General features: G+C 59.6%; 1 protein-coding gene across 1 annotated transcript in view; it reads right to left on the reverse strand.

The window, feature by feature from the left end:
* The window catches only part of Agap1 (ArfGAP with GTPase domain, ankyrin repeat and PH domain 1), a 411357-nt gene that overhangs the window by 83346 nt on the left and 300474 nt on the right, over window positions 1–27537 (reverse strand). Inside the window, 1 exon segment of the mRNA XM_048344473.1 lies at window positions 5149–5310. Within this exon segment, the coding sequence (XP_048200430.1) occupies window positions 5149–5310 (162 nt within the window).

A 27537-nucleotide genomic window follows, 5' to 3' on the forward strand; every position in this document is an offset into this window, starting at 1 on the left:
ACAACCAGCTGTCGGGAGCGTCCTCCGCGCTCCCTCTGCTCCGGCCGCGTCCACATAACGGAACTCAAACAGGAAAGCAGCCGTGCTCACACCGGGCCCCGACCCCTGACCCCTGACCTAACACGCGTGCAAGCTACACCCGAGGAGGGACAACGGTGAGAGTTCAGGGCAAGAATCTGCGACATTCTAAACAACAGGAGGAACAAATCCCCTTCCCAGTCACGACGTGCAAAGTCCCCAAACGGCCCGCCGATGGCCGGAAGGTAAGACAAGTCGCATGACACAACCTTCATCGCTCACTCAGCGCCCAAGTGCTTGCAGAGCAAGCGAGCGGGAGAACCGCTCACGGCTTCTACCCAGCGCTTTGGTTCTTGCTGAACTTCAACTCAAGAGTGTGTGTGTGTGTGTGTGTGTGTGTGTGTGCTGCTAAGGAGGGATGGGGTTGTGAGTAGACAGCAGTCAATCACAAGTGACACCTTTCGTGGCGTTTGAAGACAGATTCCAAGTGTGGGATATGAAGCTAGGCTCCGTACCCGGTAAACTGTCCCACGCGGTCGCGACTGTAACCACGCCTGCACTCCTGAACACACGCACCCCCGCTAAGGCTCTGCCCGACAGGGCGCTTTTCTCTGGAGACTCGGTTCCTGGGAGAGGAGCGGGCGGCGGCGGGCCTTTCTTTACTGGGGCGGCCTATGGGGGCAGATGTGCAGAGCCTTCTCCGAGGGGGGCTGCTTCACAGTTGATGAAAGGATGAAGCGATCTACGACCGCAGGGTCTCCTTGGAGAGAGGGAAGGAGAGCGGATTCCGAGGAGACCTCTGTGGCTGGCGGCTAATGAAACCTGTCCCCATCTTGGGCCTCACCCTTGATTGCTCCGTGAGCACAGCTGCGGCGAGCAGTTCATTTTTTTTGGGGGGGGGGTTACCACAATAGAGAGACCTGATAGTAACTTTCGCTGTCCATGATAATCTTTTCAATAAATCCATTCAAGACCAGCCACTCAACGGGTTGGTGAAGACGCAGAACGAGCCACCACTGGCTCGGAACGAGAAGCCTGACAGAAACCCCCAAGGGACCTTTGGGACCAAGCGCCGTGAGCCCCGGGGCAGGGCACCGGGCGTTTTGCATCTCTTCTGGTATAATAAGATTGGGTACATCCAGACAGGCCCTCTATTTCCTTTCAAAAAAAGGATCTTTGCTACACAACTTGTAGATGTTAGGACGTGTAGGAAAGTCCGTGTCTTTACGTGGAATCTGAGAAATATCAAGGAAGCTATTCAGTCTGCTCCACTTCTAGATTCAAAAGCCGCTCCCCGTACCTCAAAGACTTGCTTTTCGCCTGGTGGAAAGAGTTTTGAGGTAGAGAATCAAGCGAGAGTTCTGTCGCCTACCGGCAACCTGACCTGGACAAGCGAGCCACTTAACCTCTCTCTACTTCAGCCTTTCCACTGGGGGAAACAGGGAAATTAGCACCTGATGCACACTTGCATGAATGTCAGAAAACTAACAAGAGCCCCCGGGTTTGGGGGGCCACAGAATAAGGAGACCGCGGAGACGGGGGGTGGGGGGGGGCTTCGTCTCCACCACGAGCAGCTCGCTGTGGGATGTGCCACGATTCAAAGACAAAAAGGCCCAGGTGGACAGACAGCTCGTTAAAAGACCTGGAAAACCTTCAAGGACCAAGCGCTCGCCCGGGCACGCGCTGCTTCTGCCCAGGAATCCGGGGCCCCCGGTGCCTACCACGCTGGCTGCTCTGCAGCGGCCAGGCAGCGCAGCGCCCCCTGCAGGCATGGTGGGGCTGCCCGCAGGCCCGCCCTGCACGCGCGCGAGCTCGCTCCTGCCCCTCTCCCCAACTCTTCTGCTCGTCCCTCCGCGCCCCCACGGCTAGGGCTCGGTCCCCATCACGCCCTGGACTTCACACGTGAACGGCACGCCATCCTATTCTCTTAAGCGTGTCCAGGAATCCTTGCCAAACCACACGTGTCAGTGACGCGGCTGGTCGGTGCTGCCCCGGGCTGCTGCGTGAGAGTAGGACTGTGGAGAGGACAGGAAAGCAAGGCTGCCGCCGCCTTTGCTTTCTTTTTCCCTTGGGGTGGGGTGTGTGTGTGTGTGTGTGTGTGTGTGTGTGTGTGTGTGTGTGTGGCAAAGCTCAGGGACGTTGGCTTCTGAAAGCATCCTACCACTGTACCAGTGCTAAAATATACTGTTCCTGATGATGCATTCATTCATTCATTCATTCATTCATTCATTTCTACTAGGGTGTGAACTCGGGCTCAGGCTGCATGCTTGCCCGCCATTGGAACCACACGTCCGGCTGTTTTTGCTTTGGCTCTTCCCTTTCTTTCCTCTCCTTTCTCCTCCCCTCCCCCCCCCCCCCGTCTCTCTCCTGTGTTTGGCTCCTATTCTGCATGCTTCTAATAAAAAGAATTAAAAGAAAAAAATCTCTAAGTGTGAGTGACAGAGAAAGCTGGTGAGAAGGCTGGACCGTTCATTTGTATTTCCCCCTGGGATGTGACAGCCAAATTACGGGCAGGATGTTACTTTTTGTCTACTTTTCCTGGCTGAAAATACCACAGAGTGGCATCATGTCGCAGGGGGAGCACAGAATTGGCAAGATTGTAACGTAAGTACCGAGACGTACAGACAGCAAAAAGGACCCTCCCAGCCTCCCTGGGCTGGCCGGGCGGGGTCCCTGGCCGGGCGGGGGTGGGGGTGGCCGCACCCCCCTGCCGCCAGCCGTCGGCGTAGGCACGCACCTCACGAGGGAAGGCCGTGCTGGAGCCCGTGGCCACCCAGACCAAGGCGGGGAGCCCGCCACCAGCCGGCCCCGCGTTCAGGCCCGAGCGGGGGTCGCGAGACGTTCTGTGACTCCAGAACGGATGCTGGCGGTCATTTGAGAGTCCGGGACTGGCTTGATCACGGGAAGTCCTCTCTGCCGACCGCAAGTTACCGCGGTGGAGCCCAAGAGACATTTGTAAAGATGGGAAGTTCTTTGCAAGGCAGGGGGTGATTCTTGTAAACGCCTTGGGGGCGCGGGCTGCTGCCGTGGTGTGCCAGCCTCGCCCCATTCCTTCACGATGCGAACTCCGAGGGAGCAGTGCTCTCCGCGAGCCCGGCAGGCCGTCTCAGGCAGGGGCGTCGCGTTCGCTAGCGGGCTTCCACAGGAGAGGCTCCGGCGGGGAGGGGGGCCGGGGCAGCCCCCCGAGGAGCCCTGCTTCTGTGTGCCACGGCCGGGGCTCAGGGCCCAGTGTTCTGGGGGGGAGGGGCGGCACCTCTAGCTTGAGCTGGGAGCCCCGGAGCCTGTGTGGCGGCTGGTGGTGGCATGGAAGGCGGGGGGGGGAGAGGGGGGGCGGTGTGCTCCGCAACCCCCCCACCCCCAGGCAGAGAAGGAGGGAGGGAAGGAGGAGAGGGTGGCCAGGGGGCTTGGTGGGGCTCCCCGAATCTCGCGTCCCTCCCTGGTGAGGGCCATGGCTCCCTGCTGGTGACACTCCCCCTCCCTCCCCATCCCCCCCCCCCCGAGACCGCCCGAGTCGGTCCCCAAGGACTAGCCTGCGATGCCATCTGCCCTGCCCCAGGACCCCGGGTTCGCTGAGGTCGGGACGATTTCATTTTTCCTCCTCTCAAGGAGACTGGAGTCCAGGCGCCTGTTACGGTGGCGAAGCCGCCTGCTGGGAGCCTGGGCGGCCCCGCGGTGCCACACGGTGGAGGAATCCACACCCTTCACGCGGCCAACAATACTGTGCACGTCCAAGCCAAAGCGACTCCGGGGACGGGACTTCAAAACGGTCGCAGAGCGCGGTGCCGTGGGCCCTCCCAGCACCGAGGAGGCCGGGGCGGAGGCTGCGAGTTCGAGGCCAGCCTGCCTGACACCAACAGCAACCAAAGAGCTGCCTCAGGAATGACGAGCGCATGCTCCAGGAGAGACCCGCTTGCTTTTCTCAGAGAAAAATCCCAGGTGGCCTTGGTGTCACTGAGGACTGCAGGAAGCCCCCCCACCCCGCATGTCTCCCGGAACTTGCGGGTGCGCGTCACCCCTGTCAGGCCCGCATCGGCGCCCGTGAGTCTCTCACCGAGCTGTTCCTGTGGGGCCTTTGCGTCGGCTCCGGCACCTGCTGGTCACGGGGCCTGCGCTGCGGCCAGGCAGAGACTCCCCGCCCCGCGTGCCACGGGCCCCCCGCCTGGGCCACTGGGAACCTTGTGGGCGGGGGGGGGGGGCGGTGGGAGGGGAGGCAGGCAACACCCGCCTCGCAGCGCCTTCAAAGTCCCCACGGCGGAGGGCCACGCGTGAGATGAAGCAAGAGGGCGGGGGGCACGGTGTCTACTTAGCACGGGCTGGGAAACGCGTTCTCACTGGGCTGTGCTTCGTCATCAAGGACCCTGGCGGGACGCGCACGGAGACCCACGGCAGCGCCCTCCCGTTCTCCCGGGCAGGGCTGCCTCCGGGCCTGGCTTGGAGCCTCTGGGCGTCAGGGTGGGCTGTGGCCCCTTCGGCGGACTGGAGTTTGGTTGGCGTCTCACCAAATGCCCGGCCCTGGAACCGAACCTCCCCCGACAGGAAGGGCCGCGGGGGACTCATCGCGCGTTTGCCACCGTCATGGGCGCGGAGGACGCCTCCTTCCTCCCAGGGTGGGGGGCCCGTCCTCGCTGGCTGACCTCGTTAGGCAGGGAAGCTCGGGAGGAGGGGCGGGAGGACGGCCGAGCAGCTTCAAGCTCTGGGGGTCTGGAGCCCAGTCTCCCCACGAGCCCCGGGACGACCCCCCCCCCCCCCCCGCCTCGGATGCACACCCCGCCCGGGGCCACGCTCCCTAACCCGCGGTTGTGGACACTCAGACGAGAAAGCGCCGGAGAACCCGAGAGGGAAAAACAAGGATGGCGGCAGGGAGGCCCTGGGGGGAGACGGTGTCGGCCATGTCGGTGTCATGGGAAAGGAGGGCTCTGCTGGGGGGTGCCTGGGCCTTTCTGTGTGGACTGGGGGTGGACGCGGGTGGGCAGGCCCGCGGGACTCGGTCAGGGGCGGGACGGGGAGCCATCCTTCCATCTCGCCCTCGGGGTGTCACAGCCCTGTCCCCGTCCCACGCGTGGTGGCCGGGCTCGTGGGCGGGGCCGGGAGGGCGGGCGGGCGGGCACTCGGCCCGGCGGGAGGACTCACCTTCCGCGGTGCCCGACAGCCCGTCGGCTTTGAAGTTGCTGGTGCTCTTCTTCCGGCGGTGCTTCTTTCTGTTGGCGTGGGGGGAGGGGGGCGGGTCGAGCTTGGGGCTGGTGCTGCTGGAGATGCTTGGGCTGGAGCACACGGAGTCCCCCAGCCCCGTGTCTGCACCGGAAAAGGCAAGAGAACGCACAGGTCAGCACGGGGGAAGGGGGCTCGGCGGAAGCCCTCGAGGGCTGCGGCTGCGGCGGGCCGCGGGGCCCCGGGCTCGGCTCGGCCGGGAGCTGACGGTTCCCTGCGCTGCGGGACCGGACGCCCGGGGCCTCTGGAAGAGCAAAGCGGTGGCCCAGGCTTCCCGCTTCCTTTGTGTTTATCAGGGATCCGCTGGCATCATCTGCGTGGGGTTGGTCCTGCGTGGGCGCAGAACAAGGCCGCCCTGACTCCCTCGCTCCTCTCCGCGGTCGGGCAGGACCGGGACGCGACGTAGGAACGTAACATCGTTCCCTTTTATAATTAGAGAAATAGGACACGTTAGCGGCTCACGGAGGAGGCCGATAGGGCAGACAGGCTGGCTGCGGAGTCCTCACGGCTACTCAGAAAGGCCAGAGAACTAGTTAAGAAATACATTCGCTATACACGACACTCTCCACTTACTATTCCTTTTTCTTTTGGCCAGTCCTGGGGCTTGAACTCAGGGCTTGAGCACTGTCCCTGGCTTCTCTTTGCTCAAGGCTAGCACTCTGCCACTTGAGCCACAGCGCCCCTTCTGGCCATTTTCTGTATATGTGGTGCTGGGGAATTGAACCCAGAGCTTCAAGTATACGAGGCAAGCGCTCTTGCCACTAGGCCATATCCTCTGCCTACTATTTCTTTATATATGTATACTTGGCAGTACTGGGATTTGAACTCAGGGCCTTGGGCTTGCTACTCAGGTGCTGTGCCACTTGAACCATGCATGCCTCTAGATCTTTTTGTTCCTGTTGTTTTCCAAATAAGGTCTCCTGTTTATATCTAGGTAGGCCATGATCCTCTGATGAAAAGCTGGGATGACAGATGCATGCCACCAGGCCCAGCTTTTTGTTGGTTGAGTCGGACTTTGCCGAATGTTTTGCCCTGGCTAGAATCCACCCTCGATCCTGTGACCGCTGCCTCCCACGTAGCTGAGACCTGAGCCACCGGCTTGCTTTCCTACTGACGGTCATCTTTACCAGAGAGAAGGCCAAAGGAGCACCAGCCCGTCGGGAACGAATGGGGGGTCCACCAGCGGGCAGGTGGGGCGTGTGTGCTCTCGGGGAGTGGCCTCCCAGGTCTCCTGGATTAGCTGCTGCCTTCCCCGGGGGTCCCGGCCAGGTGCGGGGAGCCGCCGCCGAGAACCCCCCTTCAGGACCTCTGCCGAGCGCGGGGCCCCCGCGGCTGGCCACCCGCCATCGCCTTGCTCCCCCCCTACTCCCCCCGCCCGAGCCGGCACGCCTGTGCAGTGGGGGGGACTTCGCCCACGGCACAGCGGTGTCTACGCCCCACCCACGGGGAGGGCGAGGCCTCGTTCCGTCTGCCCGCCCCGCGTCACGTGACGCATATCCTGAGCCCGCCCCGGCCTCCTGGCCCACCCCGGCACACCCACCCGCGGGGGCCCCTCCAGGCCTCCGGGGCCTTCTGGGCACGGCCCCCGGGGACCCCCCCGAGACCCGGTGCTGGCGGCCGAGGCCGTGCGCCACCCCAGCGCAGCTTCAGCTCTAATCGGAGGCGACGGACGGCCTCTCCCTCCCGTGTGGCGACTGCAGTCCTCATCCCAGCCTTTGGCGTGGCTCGGATTACAGGTCAGAGACGCGCTTTCAGACACCGGAGCCCAGAGAGACCACAGGCCACAGCCGCGCGTGCTCCAGCATGAGGGCCAGGAGAGGTGGGGCGCTCCCGCGGCGGCCCGGCGGCCCAGGACAGCGTCGCCTCGCCGGGGCGGCCAAGGCCCTGCGCGGGAGGGCCCCACCCACGTGGGCGGCTTTCTGCCCGGGACTGGGGAGCTGTCCCGAGCTTCCTCCCCGGCCGGACGGCGGTCCCCTCCCCCACCTGGCCCCTCCCCCACCTCCCCCCCTCCGCCCTCGCCCCTCCTCACCACACCCACGATGCCACGTGGGACGCCGCGGGAGGCACGGAGCCCCCGTGCCTGAGATCGCTCAGCCTCCTGTGGCCCCCAAGTCCACCCTCTGGCGCCAGCGCCTTCGGCCTCCTAGCCCCACCCAGGTGTGTGTGTGTGGGGGGCACCTCGTACCTCCCTGCCCTCCCTCCGGCCGCTGAGGCCCCCGAAGCCGGTCCCCACAGGGCGTGCTCCACAGACCGGCCTCACGGGAGGGGAGCCCGGAAGCCCGGAGTCCGGAGACGGGGCTGTGGGCGGCCCGGCCTGGCCTCCGGCCTCACTGGCGTGGTGGTTCCTTCGGCGCGGTGATGACGTGTTATCTCTGGCCGTCGCGTCGGCCGCACGGACGCGGGGCCGTCATGACCCCTCTTTGCCAGGGGGATGTGACGTTTTATTAGACGCCCCCTGAAGGCAGGGGACAACCCGCCCCCTGCTACGTCACAGAGCCGAGCCGCCAGCTCAGCCCTTAGTCTGGAAACCACCCACACGTGCTCGGGAGTCAGGCCACTGTCCTGTGTGCTTCCAACTGCTGAGAACCTACGTTTCGGCCAAGATCAAAGGTCACGACTGACATCTGTTGACAGACGGCGTCTCCCTCACGCAGACCCCATACATCCCGAGCGGGCTCCGCTGCTCGGCTGCTGCCCAGGATCAAGAAGCCAGTGGAGAGGAACCTCTGTCATCCCCGTGAGCCGACAGAGATGAACTCCGGTCCCCACGAGCCAAGAGGAAGGAACTCATCCCACAAGCAGGGTCCCAAGGACTAAAGCAAACATACCAACCCCCCAGCTTCTTGCTCAATACACTCGAGAACAGACTGTTTTCCTCGGGGCCCCCACTGGCACAGGAACCAGGGCCCCAGCCCGCAGGCCAATGCTGTGGCTACGTGGCTGGAGGGGGCGGGACGCGAGGGTGGACTGCACGTGCACACCAGGATGGCCACGGGACTCCTCGGCGCCCAGGAGACGAACCCCACGAGCCGGTGAAGCTGCTGCTTTGGGGAGAGGCGGGGAGAGGAGAAGAGAGGGGGAAGGGGAAGGACGGGTGCCTGCCTGGTCTCTGGAGGGGAGACACGGGTACGGCCACGCCGCCGCCGCGGGCTGTCGCGGGGGGAATGCACATGCGGGAATCTCAACAGCGGCCGACGGCGAGGCCGGTGTTTGGGGTCCGGGTCGGCCCGCGTCCTGCCATCCCGGGATCCCCTGGTTTGTTGCGGCTGTGGCCACGGACCCCCGGGTGGGCCCGGAGACTGGAGCTGAGGGGGGAACCGGGGCGTTGTGGAGGGGGGGGCCCCCGTCTCCCCATCTGCGCCCACACTGGTGACGGGGGCACGACAGCGGCGCCGTGGCCGTCGAGAGACGGGTGCTGGCCGGGCGGGGGGAGGGCGGCCCAGCACCGGAGCTGTGCACGGGGGAGCAGGAGGGAGCGGGTCCGGCTCACAAGGGGATGCTGGCTGAGGACGAAGACGTCGGGAGCGGCGGGCGGGCTGTGGGGAGGACGAGCTGGCGGGAAGTCGTGGGGAGAGGGGGAGGGAGGCGGGCCTCAGGCCGCGTGTCCCCGCCACCTGCCTTCCACGCCGGTGCGTGTGTGTGGGTATACCCACGCCCCGGCTCTCAGACTGCAAGACCCCCCCAGAAACACGTCTAAAACAAGGGCAGCCACGGCGGGCGGGGTGTCCCGCCGCCCCTCCGGCCGACGGGGTCCCCCCAGCTCCCCCGCAGGGGGGCGAGGGCCAGCCCGGGAAGCCGGCGTTTCATTCCGTATCGGTCGTCAGCAGTGGGACCACCCGGCATTCGACGGGGCCGGGAAGGGGGACGCGGAGAGGAGCGAGGCCCGCCCCGTTAAAGAAGCAGGTGTGCCATCGCGCCCCATCGACGCGGGGTCTGGGAGGGACCGGCCGCGCTCTACACCCCGCGCCAGCCGTTAGTTCTTCCCAATCAGGCATCAACGTTCAACGCACACCCCCCCCCCCCCAAATACAGGAGAGGAGCAATAATGGACACAATCTGCGGTCTCTCTGAGCTTCGGTAGGTGAAGTATGAGTCAAAGAGGCATTTTCACTTTTCACGGGGAGCGCTGACAAGCATGACTAGAGGGAGAATAAAATAACATTCTGCTCACATAAATATCAAGCAGCCCGCTCGAGACGGATGGGCCAGGAATGTATTCTTAGCTATCATTCCGGCAGACAGGCCCAAGGACACTCATAACTTATTTTACAATCATTTAGTTTCAGCTCAAGTGGAAAACGTGACAACTTATCTCTGCTGACAAGATGCCATATCGAACCTTACAATTAACTCTCCTCCGATTATCTGCCCAGCCGATCATTAGTCGGGCCGCGGTGTGATGAACTGTGGCGGGGCTCTGGCCTGGGTGGGGGCCGTCACCAGGTGTGCTGAGGTTTCTCACCTGGGGGTGGGGGGGTGAGTCGCAAGCGGGGCTCCACCCTCCGGTTCCCACGCCCCCCCCCCGGGGGGTTCAGGCCGATTCCACCGCAGAGGTGTTGCAAGGAGGGTCCCCCTGAACATGGGAGAGCCACCAGTGGGGGGGCGCCAGCCACCGCCACCGGACCTCCAGACCACGCATCTCCCAGGGCCCCCGGAATCTGTCCCCCCCCGCCCAGGCCCCTCTCTGGCCGCGCCTCCTCAGGGGCGTGGCTTGGGGGAAGGACATCAAGACCTTGCTCCCGGGAGTGACCGCACACCGGAGGCGTGGCCCACGGCTCTTGATGGACTGGCTGGCTACTCTGGAAAGACACCAGACGCCGTTCCCGAGAAGTGTGCAACCGCAGGAACAAGAATGAAAAGACAACGGGCGCCGGAAGAGGACGGGAGGCTCTCGGACCGCGTCTCCCACTCCCTTTTGGGGGGGGGGGATCGAAGAATCCCGAATTACGAGAGACAGGGACACACACTGGCGGTGGTGGGGAGCCCGGCGAGGGCTTAAGGGCTTTCCGTGAGCGCCAGGGAAGTCATTGTGGGAACTAGGAAATTAAAGCGGCCTTGCTTTGATCCAAGGCCCACGAGAGGAAGGTAATTTGGATCTTTAATAAGGGCTCTGTTCTGTGTGAAGCGAGCTCAGAGAGATGTGGAGGCTGGTAAATAAAGAAGAGGCCACCTTTGCCATCGGAGGAAAGCACAACATCCCGGGGCCCTGTTGAAAGGTGAGTGTGAAGTCAAGTTCAAACCCCGGCCCCCGCGCGCGCGGGGCTTTGGAGCGCGCGGCCCGCGGGAGGAGGCGGACTTCATCCCCATCTCTGAAGATGTTTCAGAGACTGGCATTATTGTGTGCTTCCCTTTGCCGCTCGCGCAGGGGTACACAATGTCAGAAGGGGCAGCAGGGGCACCGCAGGGGGCCCGGGAAGATGACAGGTGTGGGGAGAAAGGAAAAGACAACACAGCGTTAGACTGAGTTCTAAAAATGGGGAGGAAAGGCGCACAATAGGAGGGGCCGGGGCGGAGGAAAACGCGGGCCAGAAGCATGTCCTTCTCGGGCCATTTCCAATTTGCACCAAGGAATCTCTGTGAACTAAGCCACATCGGTTGGAATTTAGGAACTCTACTACTCTTCATTGAGATGTAGTCCTTCAGTACCGAACTGTGTTTATAAGGCCCTTTTTAATATATATATATACACACACACACACACACACATATATATAAGGAACGTTCTGGTCACTAATTGGGGGGTCCCCCGTTCCTCCACTGAGGTGGTATAAAAACACCACCACCACCGCCTCCCCGTGGGAGCGTGCTAAGGACCACCGACTCATGTTCGTCGAGTGGAGTGCACGTCATACAGATCTCATCCAAATAAAGCTGCTTCTCTGTCTACATAAAGGAGTCAACCACGGAGGCCACAGCGTTAAATACTACCCGGTGGTTAGATGAGGAGGAGGAGGACATCCACTTCTCAGTGACAATGAATGCGCAGGGGAGCCTTGAACCATGGGGCTGGGGGGGGGCTGGGTCTGGTGCTTCTGTGAGAGCCCCCTCCCCCCTCCCCTCCCCCCGTCACCGCCCACTGCGTTTCCCACGGCAGAGCCCACGTGTGGGGCGGGACAGCGCCGCTCATTCCTCCCACGGCTCCCGTGGCTCTCCTCTTCCTCGTCCGACACGCCGGGCTTCCCAGCGGCCCCTCAGGGCCGCCCGTCCTCCGTGTTGGGGAGGAGACGCGGGCAGGGGCGGACGTCTGGAGAAGCCGGGGCAGGAGCTCTTGAGCATGCAAGTCAGGGCTCCGCCGTCCAGGGCTAAATATCACCTAGCTGATTTTTCGCAGGCTGGATGCAGGCTGGTACCGAGTTTAAATTAATCTGATGTGCTGTGAAAAACGCAAAGTGGTCCTGTTAGGCGGAAATGAAATCATCTCAAGAGACTTCTTCTCTCCACAGATTTATCTCTTTTATCCCCCCCATAATCAGCCACGGCCAGCGCTCAAGCTTGGTGCTTGCGGCTGCTGGATTACAAAGGGATTCTGTTTCCCGTGGAGGGCTGCACCGGCCAAACAGGCTGGGAAGAAACTGAGCATATCAAGCAGAAAATTCCAGAAACTAATTAGATGGAGGGTTGCTCTTTGATAACATCCGTCTCTCGCTTTTGGAGGCTTCGCTGTTTCTGAGGAGAGTCACGGGAGCCAGGCGGGGGGCCCGTCTGGGGCCGGAAGGCCTGAGCAAGCCGGCCAGTCCACATGGGGGCTGGCCCGGGTCCTCCACACCCTGGTTCTCCGCTCGGCCTATGGAGACGCGCCCACCCCGGCTGGCTCTCACGGCCTGGAGAAGCGGGAGGGGGGGGGCCCCCAGCTCTAAGCCCGCCTGCCATACAGAAGTGGGAGGCAATTAGGTGGTGACACATCTTCCCGTGGGTCCAGGGCTCAGTGTCACGGGAGAGTAAGGCATTCATTTTTCCTTTTTCAGACAGACCTGAAAGAGCGGACATTGCCTTGGTTGGCATCGTTATTTCCTCCCCGCTCGAGAGATTCCATAAATCAACAGCTCTGTATATTTTCGTTATTTGGAGCAGTTTCCAAAAGCCCTGGGCTCCAGGATAGCCCCCTCTGAGGGACTCCGAGTGTGGGCTGCGGGGTGACATCCTGAAGTTCTGTGCTTCCATCTCCAGCCGTGCACGGGGGAGCCAAGCCCAGGCCGTCACACAGCAGGGCCGCAGGGAGGGGGTGGAGAGCGGCCCCGCCCCGCCCCGCCCCCATCGCCGCCCGTCCCGTCCGGGCCAGGGTGAGAGCTGCCCAAGGAGATGCAGCGTCCACAGGGCCCCGCGTCAGCCAGACGGCTGGACGGTCGGACGGGAGGAGCGTGCGGCACACAGCGGAGCCGAGCACAGGCGTGGTGGGGCACGGGGTCTCGGCCTCGCACTCCTTCGGCTCGCGGGCACCCTACCGCTCGAGCCATGCCTCTGGCTCGGCTTTTGTTGCGGGTTACTTTGAAGATGAGGTCTTGTGGACGTCTCTGCCCGGGCTGGCCCCTGGATCGCAGGCTCCTGAGCAGCTGGGGTTCCGGGCGAGAGCTACTGGCATCTAGCTCCTCCCCTTCTCTCTTCTTTTTATCCTTTTCTTTAGGTCTGACCAACATTGAGAAGGCACCAAGCGCAGAATAGGTGCTCAGTAAAAAGACTGTGCCAAGCAGCGCCAAGAACTAAATATGAATAAAGTCTTTCCACACGGCAGAACGCAGACACCCGGTCCCCCCATGCGCCGGGACTGTGAGATCGAGGGGTCCTCGCCGTCACTTAACTGCCAGCTGAAAAATCTACCTACGACTCTACAGTTCGAGCCTCTGGAGAACAAATTACCAACGAGTTATGATGACAAATCGTTTCTTCCTTTCCCCGGGGCACCGTGTGCGCCCTTTGGCTACGTGTGAAGACATCCGTTTCCTTTTCCTTTTCTTTGAAAGGAGTCAAGTGCTGATTTACAAACTCTACCCCCCCTCTTCTGACTCCCCTCACAGAAGCAACTGAAATGACCCCAGCTCCTGGCTCCGGAGGAAGCCCGAGCCCCACCCGGGCCTTTGTGGGGGGGGGGGGGGCGGCACAGGACCCAGGCAGCACCCGGTGTCAGGCGGCTCTCTAGGAGGGCGCCGTCCCTGGGAGAGAACTCCGCGCCCGCCTTTCCGTCAGCCTGCCGGGGCCGCCGGTTCCACCGCCGCACCGAGCCCGGCAGCCGCGGCTCTGGGAAGGCAAGGGTGGCGCCCAGCCCCAGCGTGCCAAGCCCGGGAGGACACGCTCACGGACGGGTGGGTGCGTGTGCCACACCAGCAGCGTGCCCACGAGCGCCCCGCGCCGCTGGGCGGCGGGCGCCATCCTCGGTCCTGGGGACACGCGGATGGAACGCGTCACGGGGTGAGACGCGCCACGCCCGGCCTTCGGTGGCGCAGGTTTACACCGGCCACAGAAGGACGCCGCGCAGAGCGGCGCCTGCCTCTCACCCCGCCCCTGGAGCCGCGGCGGGGGGGCGCGCGCGAGGCCGGCCGGCCTCTGTGCCAACACAACCACCACCAGAGGGGCTGCGTAACTCCCGCACACTCACGCCGTCCTGGTTGTTCACGCCTCTGGCTGATGCCCCGGCGACAGGAACAACATGGACGCGACAAAATCCGTGTCAACAGCAACTTGTCGGTGCCTGGATAACCCTTTCAACAGCACAGTCCCCTTTTGTCCTTTTCGCTGGTACTAGGTCTTTTGCTCACTCGGCTTGGTTAAGGCAGGTGCGCTACCATTTGAACCACACCTCCACTCTTGCTTTTTGCTGCTTATTTTGCAGATGGCATCTTATGGACCTTAACAGCGTCCCGAGGAGCTAGGATTACAGGCATACACTGCCAGGGTTGGGCTAGTTTAAGTGTGGGGACTTGAACTCTGGGCCTGGCGCTGTCCCTGAGCTCTTCAAGGCTGGCGCTCTGCCACTTGAGCCACGGTGCCACTTCTTTGTTTGTTTTTAACCTTGTGTTTACAAAGCTCCCCGTTTATTTTCTGAGGATTCGGTTTTAACCGTATGAGATAATGTCCTGGCCAAGCCGGGACGAGAACAGGCTTTCTCCTGCTGATTTAGGAACCTGCCGCCCATTCCACGTCCACGCCGAGGCGGAGGCCCAGCCTCACCTCTGCCGGCAGGCTGACCTCGCCGGCCACCGTGCCCCCACAGGCGAGCGGCTGCAGCCCTCGAGCCGGTGTCCTTGGACCTGCCTGTCCTCCGCGCCAGGCCGAGCGTGAGGCCCCTGGAACTGTCTTGAAACAAAGGAGACCTGTGCAGGTGGCCTCCGGGCGAAGGGCGGGTGCGAACACACGGCTCCTCCCGCCTTGAGATCATTTCCGCAAGCACAGAATACACTGACTGGTTCAGATTCTAGGAGCTCTGGGTAAGGCAAAGCGTTCAGAGAAAGGCAGAAGTTGTGGATTGTTGTGTCTGTGTGACGGATCTCATGGCAACCCGCAGCGCTGTCAAGAAACACCGGGAAAAGCGTCTCCCACCACGGCCTCCCCCAAGGGGGGCCCCCACCACAGCCTCCGAGGAGACACGCGGCTGTCTGCACACCGCGGGCTGGACGAGGGCCTTCCTTCTCTCAGTTCTTATGAAGTGTGGCCTTTTACAACAGTCTAGTAATACTAGCAGCCAGAAGTCAGCTCATCACCTTTAGAATTAGCAATGATGTTTACAGACTAAGATTAGGATTGGGTACAGCTCAGTGGTAGATCACTCGACACATAGAAGGCTCTGGGTTCAATTCCCAGGAAAACAGGAAAAAAGAAAGTATGAAAAGAAGCCAACCAACTAAGATTAGATTTACTATTCTGTTATCCTTTAAAAAACAGAAACAACTGAAATCCATGGCTCCACAGAGGCCTACCGGATTGATTCCTCCCGGTTTTGGAACCTGGGTTTTGTGGGAAATGTTCTGCCATCTTGGGTTGGATTTGCCTGGAGTTTAAGTCCTTTCTTCCTCATGGCTAGGATTTTCGTCGATACAGTTCCGCCAGAGACTGCGGCTGGTCTTTGGGGGAAGATTGCTTTAGAATAAAACGAAAGGGAAGGCTGTGTTCCTAAACATGATGACTGACATTTTTCTCCTTTTCCTTAAGCAGAGCCCCAGCCCCCTGTGGCTGAGGGGAGGTGGGGGGGGGGGCCGCAGGAGTGGGCGCTGCCATCGCCGTCCATCAAAGGAGACCTCCTTCTCCTTCCCCCCCCACCCCGCTGCCTTTCATTTCTGACTCTGGGGGAGGGGGGAGGTGAAAAGCAACAGCCCCTGCCCCCCCCAGCCTCACTGGTGCGCTCCCCTCCTTCCTCCCACGTGTCCCTAGGACACGGCCCCGCCCTTCCAGCCTGGCCTGCCCGGGCCTTCAGGCGACACGGCTGCTATCCGCCGCTGGTCCTGCCCAGCGCTGGGGTCTCGTGGCTCGCCGAGGGAGGGGGCGGCCCGGCGGAGCTGCAGGAGCCCGTGGCGGGCTGGAGGGGGTGGGGGGTCTGGGCAGGGGGCGCTTCCCATCCCACGTGCACCCACTCCACCTGCTGGCGGGCAGCCCAGGGCTCCGGGGAGACTCGGTCGCCGCGTCTCCTGCCCCGGTCACGGGAAAGGAAGGAACGAGAGGCGTTCCGCCACGGCGTCCCGGGAGCCTCCCGGACGGCGATCCCGGACGGCTGGGGACTCTGACCCTCGGAAGGCGGCTGGCCGTGGATGGGCGGGGTCCCCACGCTGAGGACACGCCGCTGGCGTCTGCCGGGCGCGGGTGCAGCCAGGCCAGCTCGTCCTCTTCCGCTGTTGTGTTAAGAGGAGCAGTGGAGAATGGAAGGAGGAGGAGCTGGGGGCTCACGGGCTCCCCGTGGCGGGGGGCACGAGTGGAGACCACGAGGCACGTCCACACAGCCCCACGCTCTTGGAGGGCGCGGCAGCTGTGTCCAGCTGTGCAGGAAGGCCAGCGGGGCGCGGCGCGGGGGACGGCGCGGGGGGACAGGCGGTGTCAGGAGCTCCGGTTTTCCGGTTCCCTCGGCTGAGCGCGGCTCCACCGCCATCTTCTTTTCGCGAGGGACATCTTCTCTTCTCGCAGGCTCCACTCTCGTGTGTGGGGGCAGGAAGACGGCAGCAGCGGTGTGTACTCGGGGGCTCGGCTCTTGGACGGCACATTGGGCAGTGTACACAAGCATGGCACCTCGCGGCTCAAGGGGCTGAGGGTGGAGGATCGGTGTTTGAAGCTACCTTAGGCAGCCACGCCCGTGAGACGCCAGCCAGTCAGCGGCAGGGCTGGGACATGCGCCCTGAGCGAGGAAGCCGCAGCCAACGCCCAGGCGCCGAGCTCAAGCCCAGGCACCAGCACCACAACCCGAACCCAACAGGCGAACCAGCCTCGGCGAAGCCCGCCTCCGCCTCGGTGTCCAAGCCCAGCCGGCGGGCAGCAGGGGGGAGGGCGGGGCGGCCGGGAGGCCCTCCTCCAGGCGGACAATCAGAGCCGGAACGGAAAGGTCACCATGCGCTCATCGCAAAGATGCGGGGTGACCGCGCAAGTGCGGGTGCTTCGTGTTCACCATGGTCGGCCTTGCCACAGGCCCGACCAGCCACCGGCTGAAACCGCCAAAACTGTGAGCCAGAACAAGCCTTTCCTCCTTGTAAGTGGATTTGCGTAAGGTGTTTTATCTCAGTGAGGGGAAGCTAACGCATGGAAAGGTTACCAACCACAGACCCTGGGGTGAGAGGCGGGGCCTGGAAAGTGAGAGGTGTGGGGCCACACAAGGGAACCCCACCCAAGGGAACCCCACCCAAGGGAACCCCACCCAAGGGAACCCCCACCCAAGGGAACCCCCACCCAAGGGAACCTCCACCCAAGGGAACCCCACCCAAGGGAACCTCCACCCAAGGGAACCCCACCCAAGGGAACCTCCACCCAAGGGAACCCCACCCAAGGGAACCCCACCCAAGGGAACCCCACCCAAGGGAACCCCACCCAAGGGAACCCCCACCCAAGGGAACCCCCAGGCTGGCCCAGGGCAGCGACGCCTGATTCCACACCGACAGCTTTCCAAGTTACGACACAGGAAGCAGATCTGAATCTGATTCCCTCCCAGGAGTCGGCCAGTTGCCAACCTGTTTGGTACAGAGCCAAATAGGTTGTTTGCGGCGCGGGGGCTGTTTCCGGGTACGGCAGAACTTTAGCATATCGCTAGATCCTTCCTTTTTGGGAGTCCTGTGGCTTGAAAGGCCCTTCCCCAAGGGGCTTCTCTACAGGGCAGGCTCTCCGCACCGCCTTGGCACCAGAGGGAAACAGAGGGGCCCTTCGGGGAGCGAGTGGAGCTGCTGCTTTCGCGGTGGGCATGGCGGATGCCATCGAGGGTAAACGAGCGGGTGAAATTGCAGATTCCGGCCTTGAGGAATTAAGTTCATGTTCTTGAGGCTCAAGATGTGCCTGTGTTTGCCAATTCCGCGCTAAGTAAAAAAATGTTTCTAAACAAGAAAGCTCATCTCAGTTAAAACTGCGGAGTTCAAGCTCAGTGTTGGGGGCTCGCGCCTCCTGTAACCCCAGCTACTCTGGAGGCTGAGACCCGAGGATCGCAATCTGAAGCTGGCATAGGTGCTGATAACTGATCAGCACCATGAAACATTACAAGAAGACACCGGGGATGGCTGTCAAAGTTGACAAATTCCTCAGACTGCAGCTGCCACGCCAGAGCTGCAATCTTCCACTACAACCACACGAAATGACCAGCGCTGACAATGACGTGATGTGCTCATTGGAATCTCCAAGTCCTCCCATCATTCAGCATTTCCCATGTAATTATAACTGTTTTCCTGCAACTAAGTCACATTCGAAGAATCTGAGATACACATAAAAACACTCCCCTGCAAATGCAGTTAGATTTTAAAAAATCCCACTGTAGAAATAATGTAGCAATTAAAATAGCATTTATAACTATGTTTAAAATGCTTCTTCACATAAAATCTTAAGTTATTTGAAATAACCATCTGCTTCTGTGTGATATAAAAATTTTAATATCATTGTGTAATTAATATTAATATCACTTTCTGCTAATAATCTTATCTGTCAGAGAGTAAAGCAATGATCTAATAATATAAGCTAGGTTCAGTGAAAAAGTATTAGGGCTACAAAAACCAAAAGAAACAAGCAGTAATGGAGCAAATGAGCAGAAGGTTTGAGTCTGGCCCTGGCTGGAGTTGAAAAGCTGTCATCTATCCTCTCTCTAGTTCCTCCTCACTGTCTCACAATGACTCTCTCTCTCCCTCCCTCCCTCTCTCTCTCTCCCTGTCCGCGCCCCCCCCCCCTCCTTGGTACCTGGGCATGAACAAGGCCTAGGGCTCTTGCTCAGTTTTCTTGCTCAGGCTTGACACTCTTGTCACCTGAGCCACGCCTCCTGCCCAGTCTTTTGCTGGTTAACTGCAGTTGAAATCTCAGTTTGGGCTGGCCTAGAACCGACATCCTACTGAGCGGCTAGGTTTACAGATGTGATCTGTGGGTACCAGATTATTGGCTAGTCCTTTCTTACCACGTGACTTTTTAAAATCGAGTCCTTTGGGTCTTTCCCTTCGTAATGTTTAGAAATTCTCAGGTGGGAACCACAGGGGAGGGCTTGGAAAAGATTCAACCTTTTCATGCTGGCAGATGACAGTGTTGCTAGACAGTAGCAAAAGTGAGGATAAGCAAACGGCTGGGTTCCCAGGCTGAGTACTGAGCAGACCACACAAGTCCAGGTGAATATTTAGCTGGCCAAAGAGAGCTACCAAAGGACAACGGGACGTCATGGCTTCAAGACACACAATGAGGCCCTTGTCTGCTGGGTGGCCTGTGAAGATCTTCTCCCAGTCTGAGGGCCTCATATCTAGAATATACTTAGAACTAAAAAAATTAGATTCCCCCAAAATAAATCCTCAAAGAAACAACTGCGCGCCCCCTCAACAAATGGGCTAAAGACTTAAAGAGAGACTTCTCTGAAGGGGAAATGAGAACGGCCAAGAGACACATGAAGAAATGCTCAACATCTCTGGCCATAAAAGAAATGCAAATAAAAACAACACTGAGATTCCACCTCACCCCAGTAAGAATGTCCTTTATCAAGAAAACTAATAACAGATGCTGGAGGGGATGTAGCCAAAAGGGAACCCTACTACACTGTTGGTGGGGGTGTAAACTTGTTCAACCACTCTGGAAATCAGTATGGAGGTTCCTCAAAAGGCTAAACATAGAGCTCCCTTATGACCCAGCAGCCCCACTTCTGGGCATCTACCCAAAAGATTACAAGCAAGATCACACTAAAGCCACCAGCACAACTATGTTCATCGCAGCACAATTTACCAGCACTTAAATATGGAACCAACCCAGATGCCTCTCAGTAGATGAGTGGATCAGGAAAATGTGGTACATATACACAATGGAATTCTATGCTTCTATTAGAAAGAATGATTTGGCCCCATTCATGAGGAAATGGAAGAATTTGGAAAAAAAAATCATACTAAGTGAAGTGAGCCAGACCCAAAGAAATAAAGTCTGGTTTCATTCATTGGAAACAATCAGTACTTGTCTAGGATAGTCCTAGCAGAGGAGCACAGTAGCTCAATAGCAATGTACACGTGATCACATAAGATGATCCTAAGTAAAATTAACTACAAGATTCAGAAATAAGTGGTTTATCTTTGTTGCTGCTATTTTCAATGTACCCTATGAAATTATGCCTTTTTCTTTTGTCTTTCTTCCCCATGGTTTTACCCTGATGTCATTGTAACTGACTTTGGTACACTAGGTATTATATGTACGTGTATCAGAACTAGGGAAGGGGAACACCAAAATGGAGAGACGAAGGGCAAAAGGCGAACCACTGTACCAGCGACACTTACAAGACAATATGCTGTAAAACAACTGTAGATTTGGGGGAGGGTGGTGAGAGAACCGGGGAGGGGGGAGAAAAACGAAGGAGGAGGAAACAAGTTGGATAAGATAGGTACTCACTGCCTTACGTATGAAACTGTAGCCCCTCTGTACATTACTTTGACAATAAATAAATTAGTTAATTTAAAAAAAGGACACACGATATCACGGACATCCTAAAGTTGCAATGACAAAAGGGGTTTCAAGTTTTCTTTCCACTTGGGGACATGGGTATTTGAACAAATACCCTTGAAAGTGAAATGTGCAGCCGTTCAGCAACCCTTCCGGGAGCCTCGGCCCCCTGCCCTCCCTCCCTCCCTCCCTCCCTCCCTCCCTCCCTCCCTCCCTCCCTCCCTCCCTCCGCTCAGGCCTGCCCTGCCTCAAGGCCTTCGGCTCAGGATTCCACCCAACTTGCCCATGCTGTTCTTGAACTGTGAACGCCAAAGGGAGCCCAGCAGGCTGGCCTGGCTTGGTAGGGAGAGAGCACAGGGGTGGCCGAGGGGAGGAGAAGGCTCACTCATGCGGACGACATGCACCCAGGGCCTCTCTCCAAGTGTCAGCGTCCCCGTGCCGCTATTCGCACCACTGGCTTGCTGGGCCGGAGTAGGCACGGGCACCCCTGGCTTCTACCCAACAGGATTTGAGGAACCAGGTCCGCAGGCCTCACTGTGACAACAACAAAAAATAATGTCCCGGGATACAGAGTGAACTCTGCTTGCTCACCCCTGGGGGCTGGTGCTGAAACCACAGTGTCTTCTCTACCCGGAGTGGCCCCTGGGCGTGGCGGTCTCGGCTCCCTATTCTGGTAATTGGGGCAGCGTGTGACAGGCCCATCTCTTCTAGGTCAACAGCCACCGCCGGAAACAGCCAATGGGAAGGAACCCAGGAGACAAAGTACAAAGTTGCGGTGTTCTGATCAGGAGGGGAAAAAAAAATCCACCTTTCCCCCCTGTGGTCCATTACCCCGGGAAGCTTCTGCCTTCTCCCGGGCCACATGCAGAGACAGGAAGGCAGGCTCTGCAGAGAGGGGAGCCCGGGTCAGCCTTTCAATTAGGCCGCCTAGCCTGGTGAACAGAGCAGACCCCTAGCGGGGGAGCCAGGACTGCCCAGCTTTGAGAGATGAGAGCCCAGGGGCCCTTTAACACCAAGCTAAGCTGAAGGTCGATGAAGAGCCCCGGGGGATGGCTCGTGAATGGCAGCCAGCTTTGGAAGGAATTGATGAAGGGAAGAGCAGGATCAGCAAGACGAGAAATGTACACCTGCACGATCAGGCGTTGCCTGAAAAAGCAAGCGCTCTGAAAAGACAAATAACTTTTATGGCACAATGTTTTAGTTCTGAGCATTCGCTCTTCCTTTGAAAAAACTAAGCTCTGAGATCAGAAAGACCTGGGGCAGGAGGGTGGAATTTTGGCTAATTATTAAAGAAGGTGGTTTCTAAGCGTTCAGCTTTTCGTACCGGTTATCACCAAAAAATGAACTTAGAGGCGAGGCCTGTGAAGACCAGGGCAGCGAATGCCTGGTAAAGCTCTTCCCCTCAATGATAATCCTCCAACAAATTGGGCCTTTTGGTCAGAATGCAAGGGTGTCACACTATCACCACCTGCTGGTCAAGCACTAGAATTGTCAGCACAGTACCCAAGGAGGGAAAAAACGGTTCCAACTTCAACCACCCAGTGATGTTCTGACCCCGCGTCACTGGGCTGGAGGTACAGGGCGCTGCCTACAAACGGTGACCTGCTGGCTGCTGAGCCTTCTGGGTTGGGTCTGGTGGGGAGAGGACAAATCAAACCAAGTACTAGGGAGGCGAGACTCCTCTCGCTAACTTCCAGGGTTAAAACAGTTGTGCAAAACATCTTCACAACAGGAAAAAATGTTAAAGTCAGCAAAAATGCCTCAAGCGAAAAGCACTTGCCAAGCAAGTGTAAAGCCCTTAGTTCAAATCCCAACAGGACCAAAAAACAAAACAAAACCTGCCCGCGTGCCAGATGTGCATGGCTCACACCCAGGATCCTAGCTACTTGGAAACTGAGATTGGGAGGGTCCAGATAAGCTCTTGAGACCCCTTGTCCACCGGGAGCCGGGCACGGTGCCATGTGACTGTCCTTCCGTTGATACAGGAATCTTAGAGCCGGCAGATCACAGCTCAGGCATGAATGTATGTCCCTGTTCCCTGACAGACACAGAGACCCTATCTCAAAAACAACCACTGTGTGCAAAAAAGGGTAACAGGCAGGGTTCAGGGGTACACTTCCTGCCTAACAAACACGAAGCCCTGAGCACAGACCCTGAGCAACAACAACGACAACAAAAGTGGCAAAACACTCAAGTGCTTCCAATTCAGGATCCGTCTAAGAACCTCAGATCCCAGTGGGAAAACCCAACATCACCTGTTAGAACCGGTTTCTGACTAGTTAGAAGGAAGCAGAGACCAAAGCACACATGCTGGGAGACGCATACACAAGGGCAGGAGCTTGTGCATGCGCGCACACACGCACACACACACACACACACACACACACACACACGCACGCCAGGCACCTCTCCCATGTGGACCAGATGCACTGGGCGTCTGTGCTCCACCCTGACAGAGCCGAGCAGCCCTGGCGGAGGCCCGGAGCGTCAGGTGGAGAGATGCAGTATTAACAGTGATGGCCAGGCAGCGTGGCAGAAGATAAACTGTTGGAGCGAAGCAATCGGGAACGGGGTGGAGCTATCAGAACAACCTGACAGTTAGGAGGCGGGTGGAGAAATGTGGGGGAGGCGGGTGGAGAAATGTGTGTGTGTGTGGGGGGTCAGCCAAGGCTGCGGCTGGCAGGGGGGTGGGGTGGGGGGAGGGGTCAGGCTGGCCCAGGCACTTAGGAAAGCAGGCTCGTGACCGGGGACGACGCATTTTAAACCACACCTTGTTTTGAATCGAGCGATGACAAGAACTTGGGCGATGACCGCCCTTTCCCGTCCCCTGGCTCTCCACAGAAACGCTAACGCTTCCGGAAAAAATTACCTGCGGAGAAACCGATTAACCACCACCACCACCACCACAAAAAATTACAGGCATCCAATAAGATTCAAGAAAACCCTGGGCCAATAGTTGTTGCAGAGATAATTGTTCTGAATCTATCAATAACGCTAAGCTGCCCCTGCATTGACTGCAAACACCAATTTCTTTTACCCAGGGTTATAAGTTGGCGTTCGAGGGCTCACTCCTGCCATTACCGTGATAAACAGTTCAAACCACAACAGGAGCTGACATGTAGATCAATTCTGAGTCCATAAAGAATCTACACAAGAGGTTCCAGGACAGGGATTTATAGCCACCAGCTTTTATTCTCCCTTGCTGCAAAAATTACTTCTGTCAAACACTTAGGAGAGTGAGAAAAAAAATGTAAAAAAATTAATTTTTCATATACTACTGGAACAGGCTTTTTTCAATGCAGAAGCACGGGATGAATATGCTCTGGATTTAAGAAATTACGCGGAGCAGCGCGGGGAAGCTTATCCGGGGAGGGGTGCAGGCCCGGCGGTCCCTCCGCAAGCCGGGAGACGGCCATTTGAAACCCTCAACGGAGCTGTCTGGATTTCCTCTCGGGGCGGATGCGGGCCTCATGTTAGCAACGGCAAATTATATTAGACGTTTAATTTTAAACCTCAGGTACTTAAATGTAAAACCTTACAACAGTAATAGTCATAAAGCAGTGGGGCATTCCATTTCGCAGAATGAATTCCTCTGCCCTTCTTCTCTTAATTTAGCCGGCGCCTCCGTTTCCTAGTTTTACCGACCACAAAGTTATCTGTCTAATTAGGAGTTGCTCACAGCTGCTTTCGGGCAGAAGCTGCCCCTCCCCCACCCCACCCCCACCCCCACCCCTGGGTACCTGGGTGCCCAAGGGGAAGATTGAGACGTTCTCTGGAGCCCAAGTCTTAATTTAGGGACGTCTGAAGGGGCAGGAGAAATGGAATCCAAATGCCGTTGTTACCTTTTCCATGAAATTCTTAGGAGAAGAATGGGGCTTAAACCAACTCCAACCGACAGAGGAAGCAAGCAGAGCTGCACGTCCTCAGATCTGCGTCCCGTGCGGGGCCCCACAGACTCATCCTCACGGTGAGGACTTGAAATCCAGTCGTAAACGCGCATAACTGGGCTGGGGATACGGCCTAGTGGCAAGAGTGCTCGCCTTGTATACATGAGGCCCTGGGTTCGATTCCCCAGCACCACATACACAGAAAAAGCCAGAAGCGGCGCTGTGGCTCAAGAGGCAGAGTGCTAGCCTTGAGTAGAAAGAAGCCAGGGACGGTGCTCAGGCCCTGAGTTCAAGCCCCAGGACTGGCAAAAAACAAAAGCAAAGGCCCGTTACTGAAAGGCCTCGTCCGATCCCGTGCCCTGCTGCTCCGTGAGCGCGGCTGCGGGGTGGCCACCGCCATCCCTGTGAATGGTCCTAGAGTGACATGTGGGTCTCCCACTGCTGCGAGCTACGGCCCGGGCCGGGTGTGCAGAGGCAGCGCCGGCTCCCGGCACGGGCGCTGCAGGTGCACCGGGTGCGGAACCCGCGTCTCTAAGCGGTTCCCGAGGGCGGCGCGCGGCTGGCGGGGGAGCGCTGACGGAGACGGAGCCAGATTCCCGGCGGACCCCAGCCCGGACCGGGCACAGGCAACCCTTCACGCCCCACCCCGGCCACGGGGCTCCCGGCGTGCGGCACCTGCTCCGCGAGCTCGCCCGGGGCCGGGGGCTGACGCGCGGGACCCTAGCTCCTCCGCAGGCTGAGGTCTGTCTGAGGCCTGCGGGCGGCGGCCAGCCTGGCCGGGAAAGCCCGGGAGACCCATTCCCAACGGTCCATCAAAAAGAATCTGGAGGTGAAGTTGTGGCTCAAGAGGTCGAGAGGTGGTGGCCTTGAGCAAAAACGCCACGCAAGAGAGGAGGGTGCTGAGTTCAAGCCCCGCAGCGGCACCAACGTACTGGGGGTGGCATGTCATCAATCTTTAGGACAACCCGGGAATACCAGGATCCCAGCAAAGCTGGGGGACTTGTAATTCTATACTCCTTCCTGGGGTCTTTCTGAGCCTTTGCTCCTGATTGTCTTCCTATTCCTTTCATTGCCATTTTAAGGGGGGGGGGGGAGGAATATAAACTGGTGTATGAAAACATTGATTTTCTGTGGTTAAAAATACAAAATTTTGTAAGATCAAAGCATGTTTCGGCCATAGCTATCAAAACTATTATGCTCCCCTCCCCGCAGTCCGACTGCTGAAGGGACCAGAGCGGACGCCTAGCAGCGCGCGAGGAAGGACAGCGCAGAAGCGCTCGCTGGAGGGCGGTCCGGGTCCGTCGACGGGGAGCTGGTTCGCCACGGTACCTCGGGAGGCAACCACAGGGCAGCCACTCGCGGGACGGCACTCACAGGACGGGCTACAGGACCAGCGTGGACTGGCACGGAGCGGACCTCTGCCACTCGGGGCGCCTCAAGATGTGGCGCTAAGCGGCGAGGCGACCTTGGCCTCCGAGTTCTATCCTCTGGCTTCTGCTTCTCCTTGTTTTGTGCGCGTCTCCTGGCTGGGGATCATCCCTGGGCCATTTCCCCTCTTTCTCCTGGAGTCTTTGTCCACATTGCCCCGACGGTTGGAGTGACGCCTTCCTTCTCCCGGCGGCGCTCGGGTGGGGGCCTCTCGGGGAAGTCTCCCACGATTAACTCCAAGGATCCGCCAACTGCCGGCCCAGTTCCAGCTCTGCTGTTCCTGTCACGGGAGGCCCGAGGCCGAGGGCAGCTGCTGGTGTGTGTGTCCCACTTCCCGTGTTCAGGGCTTGGGCTCTGTCGAGTCTGGGGGCGCGGGAGTCAGCCACGGGACACCCGGATTTGCTCAAATAAGCGAGACTGCTCGCTAAGTTTACACGCGGCCTGTGCGTGCAGATCGGCGCGGTCAACGTCCCCGTGACGCGGGCCTGGAAATGAGGAAGCCTCCCGTTCTGCAGTGACTTGCAGCGTGGAAATGGAAAGGCCCACTGCATGCGTGTGCAACTGCACACGCACGTCTGGCGGCAGCAGGGAGGGCGGGTCCGTGAGACGGCCGCCGCGGCCCTGCGCATGGGAGGAGGCGGCGCGGAATGCGCGTCGGGGCACCTCAAGAGCTCGGTGCGGGTGTTTTCCGGAGGGAGGCGAGGTCCGGAGTGCGGGTCTCGCTCAGCGCGTCGTCCGGCCGGCCTCCGCTCTTCCTAGTGTGGGGAGGGGAACCCGAGCGGCGGGCCTCTCACCGGACTCGGCGGAGCCTCCGTGGTTCACACCCAGAAGATGCTCCAGCGCCGCGCACGGGGTCGCCAAGGGGGATCCCCCTCCCCCTGGGACGCAGAGAAGCCCCCCGCCTGCCTCCAGGCTCCTCACCCCCTTCTACAAGGAGGGGAAACCGGCCGAGTCTCCTGATTATAATACGAATCTGTAGTGTTTCCACGTACATAGAGGTTCATTATGGGAAGGACTTGCTTTTCCTAAGATGTAACCACGATAATACCACTACTGTCCCAGAAGCCACCTGCCACGTGCTGTCCCTTGGGAGTGGGGGGACGTCACACCCGGTGACAAGAGAGGGCAGCGGCCCGCGGAGGAAAGGCCTGCAGTGGAGACCTGGCTCGGCCGAGGCCTCGTGCGTGGGCGCGGGATCTCAGGGTCGGCGCTGCCTTGGCCGCCGAGGGGCGGCAGGCCTGCGGGGGGCCCCTCTCCACCCGGGTGCCGCCCGGCACAGAGGCAGGACCCCCAGGCGTGTGCCGGTCCTGGGGTGGGGGCTCCGGGCTATGCCTGAGCGCTGCGCTCCGCTCACGGAGATGGCGAGAAGTCAGAGCTCCCAGTCCCTCAGAGCCGGCCTTCCTGACCCCGCTTCTCCCGCACCCCCGGAGCGGCCTTTGCGTGAGGCCTCTGCCTGGCCGCGCCCGGCGGAGCGCCGTGGACCAGCTCGGAGCACGGACGGCGTGTGCCCCAGCGAGCGTCCTGCCGCAGCAGCTGGTCGGTCTGCGGGGAAGACCTGACGCGGGATCTTTTAATTACAACAAATTATGCTGAAATGACTCGAGAACCCTCTCTGATAGATGACACGCAACAGTGGGGATTCCCTTAAGGACCGGTGAACAGGCTGTCGGCGGAACGCCACCGGCAAGCTCGCGGCCCCCAGTCGGAGCGCGTGGAACGCCGTGTGGTCGCTCTGTCCCCCCACGAAGCACGCCGACTGAGAGCGGGGGACTCGGAGTCCTTCCCGGAGCCTGGAGGGCGGCACACCGGGGGCCCCAGAGAGCTGACCGGGGGTGAGAGCGACCCGACCTGAACAACACAAGGCGTGTACGAGGGTGGAGGGCACGCCGCGCCCCCACGGGCCTGACGCTGTTCCCCGGCCCCGCCCTCTCCGGGTCAC

The sequence above is a fragment of the Perognathus longimembris genome, chromosome 4 (assembly GCF_023159225.1).
Source record: "Perognathus longimembris pacificus isolate PPM17 chromosome 4, ASM2315922v1, whole genome shotgun sequence".
Classification (NCBI taxonomy): Eukaryota; Metazoa; Chordata; class Mammalia; order Rodentia; family Heteromyidae; genus Perognathus; species Perognathus longimembris.